This window comes from Vigna umbellata, chromosome 2 (genome assembly GCF_029865625.1).
Source record: "Vigna umbellata cultivar VRB3 chromosome 2, Vumbellata_1.0, whole genome shotgun sequence".
Lineage (NCBI taxonomy): Eukaryota > Viridiplantae > Streptophyta > Magnoliopsida > Fabales > Fabaceae > Vigna > Vigna umbellata.
Genome location: NC_142166.1, coordinates 6,313,921 through 6,329,054, shown reverse-complemented (window position 1 = coordinate 6,329,054; position 15,134 = coordinate 6,313,921). Strand labels below are relative to the sequence as shown.

At 24.8% G+C, this 15,134-nt stretch overlaps 1 protein-coding gene across 1 annotated transcript; it reads right to left on the bottom strand.

The window, feature by feature from the left end:
- LOC124829237 (uncharacterized) lies at positions 1-911 on the bottom strand. The gene has a single exon (XM_047302706.2). It carries the CDS (start codon positions 858-860, stop codon positions 324-326), a length of 537 nt encoding a protein of 178 aa, XP_047158662.1. The 5' UTR covers positions 861-911; the 3' UTR covers positions 1-323.
- Between the last annotated feature and the right edge of the window lie 14,223 nt (positions 912-15,134).

Here is a 15,134-nt window from a genome sequence, read left to right as displayed (position 1 = left end):
TTTACAGAACCCAAATCAACTTCCACTAATATCAACATAACCAAACATTGAAGACCATCAACATTTCCAGTACAACTATATAAGTCAATCCTTGAACCCCTTTATAACCCAACATAGCATAACCCTCGAATCACAAGAGTCAAAAAAAAAAAAAAACCCAATTCGAACTCGAACCCGAAACAGAGAAGACAAAAACCATAGATGCTCTCTCTCACGGCACTTAGCCTACTCTAGGGTTTTAAGGTTACGGCACAAAAGAAAAGAGAATAGAAGGAACAAGATAAAATAAAAGAAATGAGAGAATCTAAGGTAGTGTTCTACTATCAAGTAGAACTACTACCAGACCTCATGCTGGACCAGGGGAACTTGGCACCATCAGCACTCTCGCGGCTACCCAAACGCCCATGCTGTTGGGCCCGGAAGGGCCGTTGGGCCCTGAAGGGCTGCTGGGCCTCTTTCCTGTCATCGAGCCAGTGACTCCTGGCGTGGGTCTCTTCCTTGACGACACTGGACGTGGTTTGCTTGTTGACCCTCTTCTTATCCTCCTCGATGATTCGGATCGGGTAGAGATCGGGCGAAATGGAGAGCGGGTTCTTGAGAGTGGCATAAGCCTTTTTGTAATCGGGTTTGGCGATCAACAATCCGCCCCGTTTCTTCTTCTTACCCTCCATGTTCAATGTCTGAACCTTCTCTACCTCGAAGCCGTAGAGGGATTCAAGAACACGCTTGATTTCGATCTTCGAAGCGGAAGGAATGGTCTTCAGTGCAATTTCTTGGATGTTGGTGAAGGTTTTGGGCATCAAAAGTTTTATGGGTAGGTTCGCAAACTGCACCACCCTTCTTCCCATTCTGCTTCCCATGCTCGCTCACCACGTCGCTCATCACACTACCTTCGCAAAACTTCAAAACTTTCCCCTTTGCTCTTTTGCCCTCAAAATAAATCCTACTTTTCGGGCCAAAACCCAATTCAAATTGGGCCTGGTTTCTTTTGTTCTTTCCAGACCCAAAAAAAGATGGCCCAATCTTGAATTAAAAACATTTGGATAGGAAAAAGTAGAACAAAAAAGAGAATAATGGATATTTGTGCTGTATTTTTTATTGATCAATGTCTCAAATGTTCTGCTTCAAGTTCTGGGGGAGTCCTCAACTTTATCTTTATCTAAAAATTGTTATACGTTGAATTTAACTTTATCTAAAACATTTACTTGGGAATTCAACTTTATCTTCTCTTTTTCTTCTAAGTACTACTAAGGCTGGACATAATTAACTTAGGTACAGTAAACTATAAATAATCTATACTATTTTGTACTATAAAAACTGAACTGTTTTTATAAAAACTGAATTATACTGTGTTTTGGTGCAGTTTAAAAAAACTAAACTTTTTCTATTAAAAGTATAGTTAACTGTTTTAAACTCTGAACTATGTTGTTTGGTTTTTTTTCTTCAAAATAAATAAACATTGAACTATCTTTTAGATTATATATATATATATATATATATATATATATATATATATATATAATATGGACAAATAAATAAATAACTGACTTTATAAAGTTAACTATAATAATTATTATAATAAAATAATATTATTAAATTTATACCAAAATTCAATAAATATTTTAAAAGAACTAAATTCTATTAAATTGAAATTATAAATCAATAATTATTTTGTAAATTAATAAAATTAAATATATATATATATATATATATATATATATATAATATAGATAAATAAATAAATAACTGTTTTTAAATTATTTAAAAAGTTAATATAATAATTATTAAAATAAAATAATATTATTAAATTCATACTAAAATTCATTATATATTTTAAAAGAACTAAATTTTATTAAATTATAATTATGAATCGATAATTATTTTGTAAATTAATAAAACTAAATATATATATATATATATATAATATGAATAAATAAATAAATAACTGTTTTTAAAGTTCTTTAAAAAGTTAATATAATAATTATTAAAATAAAATAATATTATTAAATTCATACTAAAATTCATTATATATTTTAAAAGAACTAAATTTTATTAAATTGTAATTATGAATCGATAATTATTTTGTAAATTAATAAATATATATATATATATATATATATATATATATATATTATGGATAAATAAATAAATAACTGTTTTTAAAGTTCTTTAAAAAGTTAATATAATAATTATTAAAATAAAATAATATTATTAAATTCATACTAAAATTCATTATATATTTTAAAAGAACTAAATTTTATTAAATTGTGATTATAAATTGGTAATTATTTTTTAAATTAATAAAACTAAATATATTTGTAAAATGAAAAGATAAAAGTGTGTATGAGAAAATAATTATAAAATATAATACAATTATATATATATATTTCTATTTTGTGTGTGGTGTAAGCAATGATTAGTATTTTTTCTATATTATAAATATTCAATATTATTAATATATAAGCAAGATCAGTATATGTATATAAAAATTTATTAGATTTCAAAATTTATTAATATAGATAAATAAATAAATGTTGTTTTTCAAGTCTCTTAAAAAGTTAACTATTATTATAATAATTATTAAAATAAAATGATATTATTAAATTTATACTAAAATAATTATATATTTTAAAAAAAACTAAATTTTATTATATTGTAATTATATTTCAAAAACTGGTAATTATTTTTATAACTTAATAAAATTAACTATAATTGTAAAAGTAAAAAGATAAAAGTACTTATGTAAATAATTATAAAATATAATATTATATATATATATATATATATGAGAATTCAGAAAAAGGTGAGAAGAGAAGAAAGATGAGAGTTTTTATATTAAACTAGATAATTGTCAAAATTAAAAATATTTCGAATAACGTAAAACAGAGATAAACAGAAATATTTTTTAGAGATTAAGTTTTTAATCTATATAAAATAATATATAAACAAATTTATATTATTAAATTAAACTATATTTAATATGAGAATCAAATTTTAGACATTTTATATTTTTAAATTAATAATAAATAGTAATGATAAATAATTATAGTTATTAATTTAATTTTAATAATATGATAAAATAGTACCAATAATATTTCATTAATTTTTTTAAATTTTTTATTATAATTATTTACTAATTCTAATTATATAGATTTATAATTTAATTTTTTTAAATGATGTGATGTTATTGAATATTAATTTATTTGTTTGTAATTATCAAAAAAAATCAAATTGAACTAATTCTTTTAACTCTATCGATAATTAGCCATTGACAGTTGTACAAGTGCAAAACTACATTTATTTATTAGAAAAAAGTGCATTGTAGTTAACTGAATTGTTTTGTACCTGAACTAAAAAATAGTTTAGTTCAGTTTTTTTGAACTATTTTCTAGTGCAGTTCAGTTTTTTTAAACTATTTTATAGTTAATTGTAATAGATTTATAGTACAGTACAAATAGTGCAGTTTGCCCACCCCTAACTACTACACCTCTTACATAAATTTTGATTGGGGTTTTTATATCAACTTACATAAACGTAGTAAAAATAGTGATTTTCAAATAAGGGCATGAAAAGTTGTAATGTGGACGACACAAATCAAACACTTTATATGCAGGTAATAAATAAATTTAAATAATAATTATATAAATTCTATTAATTTTAAATATATAAATTAAAATTTTAACAAATTAATAATGTATTTAAATATAACGATAAATTACTTCTAACACTATTATTTTTTAATAAATGATAAGAATAAAAATTACGTAAAGAGTGATTGAATAGGTTAGCTCTTGCAGTGAGTTCCTTTGGGACAGAACATTCTTTCGACCACCACGAGACGAGATGTGCATTAGATGACAACTATAATTACAAAAATTCAAAGGTTGTCACAATGGACATACTAATTACACAAATTTTCTTTTCATTAGTGAACTATTGTTCTTAGGCTTATCTATTATCCTAAGAATATACATATGTTATTCGTAATGTATTTTCAACTTTTTCGCAATGTAACATGGAGAGGAGTTGTAAATTATCTTTTATTATATATATATATATATATATATATATATATATATATATATATATATATATATATATATATATTATTTTGTATATAGATTAAAAAAAGTTAATTGTTTTATTTAATATATTTATTTTATCGATAAAAAAATAGATTTATTACCTATGTGCTTTGGAAAATCCATACAAGTAAATAATAGATTAAAGTTGATAAAAAATCACACAAATAAAAAAAATCTAAAATTATGGAGGATCTTACGTCTAATAAACCAGGGACAGGAAAAGTATGGAAGCCAAGTTGTCATTGATTTTTAAAAACGGATGTTATAGTAAGATTAACTTAACGCTAATTTATTATTAATTTTTATATTGAATTAATTTATTATTAAAATAAATCTTATGTAGCTATGTTGTGTATAATTATATACCTGATTTATATTATATTATTATGTATATACATATATTTCCATTTACATATATATATATATATATATATATATATATATATATATATATATAGTCATAATCTCAAGCTCATATTTACTATTTTGATTTGTCATGTTTATATGTAAACTAAAACATACTTAAATATTGTCTTTGCTTCTATAAATTGTTGAAATTTGAACACCATCATATATTACCTCATCTTAGTTAATTTGTTTGCACCTTAATTTTAGTGTAAAGAATTAATTCCATAAACAAAGACTTTATACCTTAAATTTCTCAAAAGATATGAAATTTTGGCCTTCCTTTTGTTCTACACAAATGCATCTTTCGAAACAGACATAAATTTTCTGCAGTCGAGAATGAACAAACATCAAATTTATTACTCTACCGCCTTACATTCATATTTATCTATTAAGAATAAAAATTATAATAAGATAATTACAAAAACTTTCTATTTATTATTTTTATTTATTGTAAATATATTTGTAAATTAATTAAGAATAGAAGATAAATAAAATTATTATCAGTAAAAAATCAACTAATATAACTTTGAACATTATAAATATAAACAAATAGTTTGTGTTATATCTCTATTATTTCTTAAAAGTACTAGCTACCATGAGTACAACCGACATCACCTTAAATTTATGTTGAACAATGACTCAACAGTAGTGCTGTTACATGCACATATTCTCTTGTATAAATATTCTTACACGTGTTCATAAATGTATTTTAAATTATAATTATTTATTTACTTATTTATATTTTAATTTTTAATTAAAAATAAAAATATGAAAAGGTCGGCACTAAATTTATATGTGCATTGACACGTTGGTACTTGTGATACGGAAGAGATAAAAGAAAGACAAAGAACAAGCCTAATTGCTTATTGCATATCCAAGTTAATAATTCCTTCTCTAACTAGTAGGTTACCATACCTGTAACAGTCTCTAGGTATCTACACTTTATCTGTATGGATTATTATTTGCCGCAGAGAAAGAAAAACATAAACAATAATAACAATAATAATAGAATTTTTTTTCTTTAATTTAAATTTTTATTCTTCTCTTTCATTATTCCTCGGAAGGAAAAATAAAGTTTGCAATATATATATATGAAGTGAGGATGCTGATATTTCCTTATAATTGTATTTTCTTAAGTTCATAGTTGGGTTGAACTTATATGTTTAAACACCAATGTCTTGCTTTATAATTTGGAGTAAACATATCATATTACTTTAATACTTTTTATATTAGTCAAAGTCATTGTATTTTATTAGTGATGTTCTTTTCTATTGTTCTTGTGATTACTATAATATTATCTTTATAAAATCTATTAATTACACTAATGGACCAAGACCAATGTGTTGTTTACTATGTCCATAGTTTTATTTCACATTACCATACATTAAATCATTGATAACTAAAATTTTATTTATGACTGAATCATATGATATATTAATATTATTAGCAACATTGTACCTCTAGCTCAACAGTGACACTAAGCAGTGATAATATTTTTTCCTTGCTTCAACCTAATCTTAGATTCAAATTCATCATTATGGATACCATATGTAGACTAATGGGAGCCTAAAACCATAAACCACATAGAAACTATGTTATTCAAATTGTGTTAAAATTATGGTTAACAAAGATCAATTGATTAACATATTCGATTGTGTTCTCCATTAATGAATGCACGAATTGCTTGATCAATGCCATTAATTCTAAGAGACATTTATGTGACAAAATAGTATTGAAAGAAAAAGTTGTTATATCAAATTTTGAACGGAGAAACAAAAGAAAAGATAAAATTGAAAGTGTATATAGCATGATTAGCTTGCCATGTACCAAAGATAATGATAATAAAGACAACAATTTTTTTTTATCAATAAGCCCATTTGTAGAGAATTTTCCTTTGTCAAGGAGAGTATCATTCTTCTTTGTAGAGAAAATTTTCAGGTCTAGCTAATACTTTTACAGTCCAAAATCATTCTGAGGTTAAAATATTGTATGCAAAACTATATAACGTTGAAAAGTTAGAATTTAATGAGAGTTTCAACATAAAAGAAATATTAGAGTTTCTACATTGAAAAATATGAGAGTTCCGACATCTAGTTTGAATATTTATTTATAATAATGTTACTAATAATTTTTAATATTAATTTTTTTATTTATGTTATTGTTGAACATACTTGAAAACTTATTTCACACTAGTGTGAGTTCTCCACATCCACTTCAAAGTCATTGGGTTCATCTGCTTTGTTTGTACCCTTTGTTATGAGAAGGATTGAACATTCATCCTCTCATGACAAAATACATGTAAAAATTTAGAAAATTATTTATTATATAAGAAACAAAACAAGTTAATATTCACCTAACATTATAAAAAAACAATAAAAAAAATAGAAAATTTGATACATTGGTGTGTTATACTCTTCAATTTGACACTCAGAAAGAAGACTAACACACCAAGTAAAAACATTATATTTGTTTTCGGTGTTGAAAGCACCTTGATGAACCATTTGTGACATACACAATAATTTATAGGATAAAATTTTGTATCATAATAGATGCTTAACAAAACATTATAGTTAGGGAATTTGTGCACTATTTTTGTATTAATTTACCTTAACACAATGACATGATGTAGGTAAGCTTTCAGATACATTTTAATAGTTAGTTATTCTATTATAAGTTGATTTCATAATCTTGTGAAGTTATGAGGTGAACCATTATGGTTGGATCATGTTTTTTTTTGCAAATTATAGAAAAAAAAATAAACATTTACTTATGGAACTTTGATTTCTGGTGAAAAAAGGAAAACAAAAGTGATAACTCTAGATAAAAATAAATGCAATTACCAGGAGCATCAAAATCATATGTCAAAGTAATGAATATAGACCTTCAACTATTTTACCAAAATTAGTCCCTATAGAAGAAAGAAATTATATGCAAATGAAAAATGTTAGTATAATGTTATATTGATACTTATAACCATTGCAATTTTATTTTTCAACTTATTACTGTATATATACGCGACATCGTATGCAATGTTTTTATTCTTTTCATTTTAGTGTTTAAATTATGTGTTGAAGTTCTCCTTTTATTTTGTCGTTTAAATTACCAATCAAATTATATTTCAAGAGTTATATTTTGAGAGTAGTTACTTTTTCAATCTAGATAAAATTATTTTCGCAATAATTCACACCATAGTGATATGTATACAATATATTAGTAAATAAATTAATGTACTTGAATTAAGAAAAACAAACACAATTTCAATATTATAATTTATTTAGATGAAAATATAAAAGTGACTTAACTAAATTTTAAGTTTTTTTTATATAAATTTAGATGTTTTTAAATAATTTCTTATATAAAAGAATCATTTTATTGAGTGTGCAAACATGAACAGTAAAAAAGAGGTTTTGAAACTTTAATAATTTTTATGAAATGTCATTATTTTGTAATTAAATGATCACATTACTTTAATTGGTGATAAATAATTAATCAAAAAAATTATAAAAAAATTGGTTGAAAATAATAATAATATTATCTCAATTAACTATAAAATTAAATAATAAAAATTCAATTAAAACTATAAAAAATTTAACACTCGATAGAATAATTTAAATAAAAGTTCAATTAATACTCAAATTTCTTAAAACTTACAACTTAATAAACTATTAAAATATATAATATTTTTATTCTATACACAAAATAGCATAATTAAAATTGAAACTTTAAACCCATGCTGATATTTTATTATTTAAGAGTGTCATATGATAAGAAAAGTAACTACATCTTAGAAAAGGTTGTTTCTATTCTGTTATTAGAATGTAAGTTAAATATATTTAATGAATAAAAAGGATAAGAGAACAAAAATGCAACTTGGCTACAGCTGTTTTTCATGTGTCTTTTTCTTTAAATAAAAGAGAGAGAAATTCATTATTCGCGATATAATTGCAGTTTGGTTTAGTAGTGACAAATAATTGTGGAGTGGGACTCGACTACGTCACTTTCACACTAAACCAAAGGCTATACTATCTTCAATTGAGTGGGCTCTGTGATGCAATTTAATAAATATTACCATCTCTTCAAATTATTTAAATTATTATATCATATCTTTAAAATAATCTCAATATTCAAATTTAGGACTATTTTTATTTTGAATGTTTATTATTTTTATTTAAATTAAGCATGGAATAAATTATAAGACTTTGATTAAAAGTCTATGACAAAGAAAATTATCTATTTATGAATTGTTTCTATTATTATGTTGAGTCTTTTATTTAGTTTCTGCAATATTTTATTTATTTAAATTTTAACATTTTTTTCATCATATCAATCAATATGATTCTCATTATATAATAATATATCATGTAAAAAAGTTACAAAAAAAAATTATATCATTATTTAATATTCTGACACGTGTTTTGCATCACCAACTTAAATCAAATTAATTTGTTAAGTATTCTTGTTTGAGAAAAAATGTATCTATATTTTAACCAAAAGTTAAATATAATCATAAGTTTTTTTAGAAAACTGTATCACAACTTTCAATTTAGATAATTTGTCTTTAAATTTTATAAATTTAAAAGAACATAATTAATATAAGGAATTAAATTATTTAGTTTTAGTTATAACTGAAGCTTTAGGCATTTTTATTAATATTTTTTTATTTTTCCTTCTTACATATTAAACTTACATAAAATACCACGTAACCAGCATAGAAACAATATATTATATTTATCACATCAAAAATTACTTAAAACACTACTGTACACAATATGATATCTTAATAAAAATAAATGTATTATTTGTATTGTGTATTTTGCACAAGTTATCCTACTATACTTTATGAACTTCTCAATAATTGGTGTTAGACTTTTGAATTTCTTTACAAAAAACAATAATGTTAAATAGTATATAAAAAGCCAAAGTTGCAAAATATTTGATTAAATGTAATTATTGTTTCCCAACTTGTTATAATACCAGCACCAACATGTCATCCATTACATTACACATTAATTACACTCATATGAACTAGTTTGTTTATTGTACTACAATATAGGAATCAAACAATTAGAAATATATGGAGCAAAATATTGAACTTGGAGAGGGTCAACCATGTAAGCTATTTTGCCTTTGTAATTGCTTTCTCTAACAACATGTTATGTCCAACAATTTGACTATGAAAAAGGGAATATTTTAGGATATACTTATATAATAAAAAAAATTATAGATGTTCTTATCGATCTATTAAATGTCTGAGATGATTGTGGGAGACTTGTGCAAGGAGCAAAATCGCACAACAATCTTGTCCATCAAAAAAATCACAAGTAACTACTAATGACGCTTGAATTGAAAATAACTTGATTGTTATACCTTAAAATGACAAATTATAATTCCAAATCAACAAACTACACTTACGCAATAATATAAGGGACAAAATTTATTTGATTCCATTGTTCAAAGTATTTGGTGATGTATGCATGCATGTCATCAAACTTCTTGTCTTCATGAGTGAGTTGGGGTCTATGAACCCATATACATTACTCAATCACGTATTGTATTAACACGGTTAACTCTTTGGCAAGTGTACCAAATCGTGCAAGTAATATAGATTGTAAATTCCATATATCGTCTCTCAAAGGATATGCAATTGTTTAGGTAATTATGCTTACTTAGTAGTTTAGGCAATGATTACAATTGATAATTTGTTCAAGAGTATTGTAAACATAAGAAAAGAACTAAAAATAAGGATTATAAAGCAATATGGGTAAAAACTCATTGGGATTGGATTTCATGACCCAAACTCTAATCACTCAACCACACAATATGATTCTAATATCTTCATACATTAACATCAAAGGTAAAATATCCTTAATTCCTTAAAAGCAAACCTTAAATCTTCATGTAAGAAATATTAGTCCATTAAATGTTCAAACACAAGATTTGAATTAAGAAAAAATGTTAAGAATGACCAAGAGCCTTAGTCTATGTCTAGAACTAAGTCTCTTGATTGTTATATCTGAGTCTAAGTTCCAAAACATTTTCCAATGATCAGCCTTTTGATTGTTAAGACATAAAACTTTTTGAGTTAATAGTTTATCTAATTTAATGTACGTTTCCATTTCTCATTACACAATACCATCACAGTACTTTACACGCGCATCGATCTTTATGAAAGCTGACATTTTTTTTCCACATATTGATTTATACTAAGTAAATTATTTATTATGCTTAAGACTCTAACATACCATGTCAATAAAAAAAAGATGCACATACACATATGCTTGATTCCAATAATTCTTTTTTTCAGTTGTGTTTAAATGTTATTTTTTTCTCTTTTTTTGGCTTTTAGATCTTGAACATAAACCTTTATTTTATCATGTGACTGCATCTAAATCATCTAAGCATCATGAAACATATTTTCTTGTAGATTTTAAACATACCTAGACGAGGGATTTATATTTTCTTTAAGTACCGAGATACACTTGAATTCTTTAGTGTTGGTTTTTCTTAACTTTTTCTCTGTAAGGATGCTATACTATATGATTTTAAATTTATATACTTGTCTCATTTTAAATTTTTAATTAATTTTATTTTGAAAAACTTACTTTATTTAAAGAGACTCTAATATAGTATATATGTGTATATGTTTCGAAATAAGTAGGATAATATAAAAATGAAAATACTTCTTTTAAAGACTAACAACCAATTATCTTTGTTTGCATAATTAATTTATACAACTTTTTCTAAAACCTAAAACCAATGGTGTGAAGTTGAGGGGTTATAAAATATTTAAATCCTAATTTAATAGTTATTACATTAAATATATACATTATATATTATGTATATGAAATGCTTAGTGAAATAACAATAAAAGACAAACAAGAAAAAAAAATCAATTTAATATAAATTTATATGAAAAAATTGTATTGAATCTTTTTATCATTGTCACTTTAGATGTAGTAATTACGTTTCAAAGTAGAAATGTTATGAATAAAGTCATTTTATACATTATGAACCAGTTTGGATGATATTTCAAAGTGCAAAAATTATTTGATATCACATGAAAATTTATTAAAAAGAAAAATAAAATAATACAAAGTATAGGAACTACACCAAATTTATGATAAAATTTATATACATAAACAAATTATACTTATTATTAAAAATATATAAATAAATACATAGAGAAAAATATTAAACCATTTATATTGTTCTTTATGAAAAAAATTTATATTATTTAATTTATCATCACAATAATTTTCTTCGTGGGAAAAACATGAGAAACTCTTAATTGTATATGTGTATATAAATGTATGCACCAATGTCATCTCTCTCTAAGATTCCAAGAAACCATTCGTTGATCTAAGAAATCGTAATAAACTAAAGAAGAATCACTATCTAACCAGAGATTATGAAAGCTCTCCCTCCAAACATACTCCAAGATCCTTATAAACTCAACATAAATAAAAGTTTGTACACCTAAAATAGCTGAAAAGTACCTATATATTTCCCCAAAATTTCTCTAAAAATACCAACACATGAAGCAAAATCAGGACAACCCCTAGGTGCACTAACAATATTTACCTTAATCCAATTAGCAAATGAAACTTGCTATATTACATCCATAAATGAAATCATCATACTTTCCCTAGTTTAAATATTGAAAAGTTTTAACACAAAAAAAATCAGAGATAATATTATTCATATGCTTCTTAGATTTATTCTCAGTCATACATACTAACTCTTTAATTTGAAAAATAACAAAAGGAAACACAATTGGATCCTGAAATCTACTACTCAATCGCCAAATCATCAAATAACTTCAGTAATGACAACCACTTTAATCACTTTTAACAAAGGATTACAAGGATATTTCATAAATTGACAACCAAATCCAAAGAAAAAACTGCAAATAGCGAAAAACTTCTTTCAACCTTTCCCATAATCGTATAACAATAGAATAATGAAAGAACAAATGAGAAAAAGATTCAACATTATTACCATACAAAGAACACATAGAGCATAAAATCATTTTTTTTAAACCTCCAAGTCAATAGATTACCAACCATACAACAACTTCCAAAGAACCAAAGTTTTAGTTGGTCACACCTCATCCAACCAAATCAAGTTCCCCCACTCTACACATTCCATACCAAAAGAGAAAAACTATTTTGCAACATTTTTTAGAAAGCACACCGGTATCATTCATAATCCAATTAGGCACATCCTCATCCTCATTAACCATTAAAGAAGAAAAATCACAAAAATTAGCAAAAAAAGAAGGAAAGATCTAGTGAGTACCTATCCAAGTTGAATAAGGAATTTTAACCAATTTAGATATGTAGATGCCAGAATACCAACAATCATTCCAAAGATTAATATTAATACAATTACCTTTACTTAGTGTTCAAAAAGTATTTTCAAGAACAACATCATATGTATCCTTAATATCATGCCAAATTGATGACGATTTAAAGAACATGTATTTCTAATACTTAGACTTAAGAAATCAAATAACATGAATTTAGTCGAAGTCATTTTGCCATAAGCAAATTCTCAAGTTAAATGTTGCAGATATGCTTTATTCTCCAATTGAATATTGGTAACCTACAAACCATCACTCAACTTAGAACCACACAAGATAGACCATTTAATTGTGAAAATCCCTATTTTTATGTATCTCTAGTCTAAACAAAATTTTGAATTCGTTGTTCCATACCATGAAGAAACTTAATAGGCCATTTATAAACCTACAAGTTATAAGACTAATAAACTAATAATTACCAAATTTATTGGTTGAATTTCTCATACTAAGCAATTTTCCTTTTCAAGAAGCAAGTTTGTTACGAATCTTATCAACCAAAGGTTGAAAAAATCGTGTCTTGGGAGCCCTCATAAAAATTGGCACACCTAAATACGTAAAATGAATAAAACCTTAATTACAATCTTGATATATCTAAGAAAAGAAACATAAGCATGAGTAGCATAAAAGTGATTTTTAGTGGAACTTACCCGTTAACAAGAGAATGTGACATATAGCAAGAAAGATTTCAAATTTTGCAATGTTATAATTTTTTCTCTACAATAAACTGATATACTATCCCCAGTATGAGAAGGAAATTGTATATCTTGATAACCAACATAAGAAGCAACTAATGAAACTATCATTAGCCCAAAAATTAAAAAATAAACAAATTGTAAGATATGAAAAATTCATGAGATAAATATAGCAAAACATTTACTAAATATCTTAATTTCTCTCCATTTAAATCTAATCTTAATTAAACTATTTATTATCGAAGTTACTAGAATCTGAGACAGTTGTATGAATCTAAGTAATTAATTCTATGAAAGTTTAAGACTACATCAACTACAGACAAGTAGAACCCATTCCAATTCTGGATTTAATCTATGCTCTGCATATGTACTTAAAAACCGTGGACACGTCCCACTGAATCCAACGGTTAAGATTCCTCTTCGGGAGAACAAAACAAAGCTTCAATAAAAACTCAAAACAAAGCGTGTTTTTTTTTAAAATCAAATAATGTATCTTTTTTAATCAACTACATAGTTCAATTTATGTCCTTAATTATTATTATTAGTATTCAACTGGTTTTCTTAGTATAATAGACTCTTAATGCAAATATATAGATGGATTTGTAGTCAATAATATTGGTAACCTTACATGATTGAAATATAATTTTCTTTTATTTATAAAAGATACACATGTTTTTCTTCTAGGGCCTTTTTTGGTGTAATTTTTTATTTAGGGGAAATTTTAAATAAAATTCATCCATAATTCCTCTTAATTTAGTGCAAAATTATTAGAGTGAATTATCTATCGTTTTTTTATTAATTATCTATCTACATAAATTATTTGGATTGAACTAATCACACTAAATAACTTACATGAAAAATAAAAATAGTTATAATTTAATTATTCTTAACTTTCTTTATTATAGACTAATTTAATTACTATCTTGTTAAAATTAAATAATGTATTTAAAATATGTCAAAACAACATGCTCTCAAGGTGTTAATGTTTCCAATGTAAAAAAAAACACTATTAAAATGCTTTGCTATATTTATCTGACTTAGAAACTATCCCATTCCAAAATCACATACATGCATCCAATTTTTGTTTTTTGTTTTGTTGTTTTTACCAAAGTACTTACTAAAGGAATTGGTGAAATCGTAAACCAAAGATCAACCTTGGTGTGCAAAATTAACAATTAAACTACTCCATTGCCCTGCCGTATTATTTGTGTAATCAAACCACCTAATTACGCACTCACCAAGCTAAATTAAACTAATACTACTATAATTCTTTATGTTACGTCTTAATCATTGAAAATGACATTTTTGGGAAGCTGACCCACATACAAGTGACCCTTAAATAATATTGATGTTTAAAAAATCACAACACAAGCATCTCTTTAAAGGTTCAATGGTATTAGTAAAAAAAACCCTAATTTAATAACTCCATAAATTAATTAAAAATAACTTGTTGGTCATATCTCTAGCAATCATCACCCACATACTTCCAAACAAAACCACGGGCTTAATCCAACCACTCCATCAATTATGTTACAACATCTATGATGTTTTCCATGCTGCCCTTATAAAAGACATTCTCATCCCACA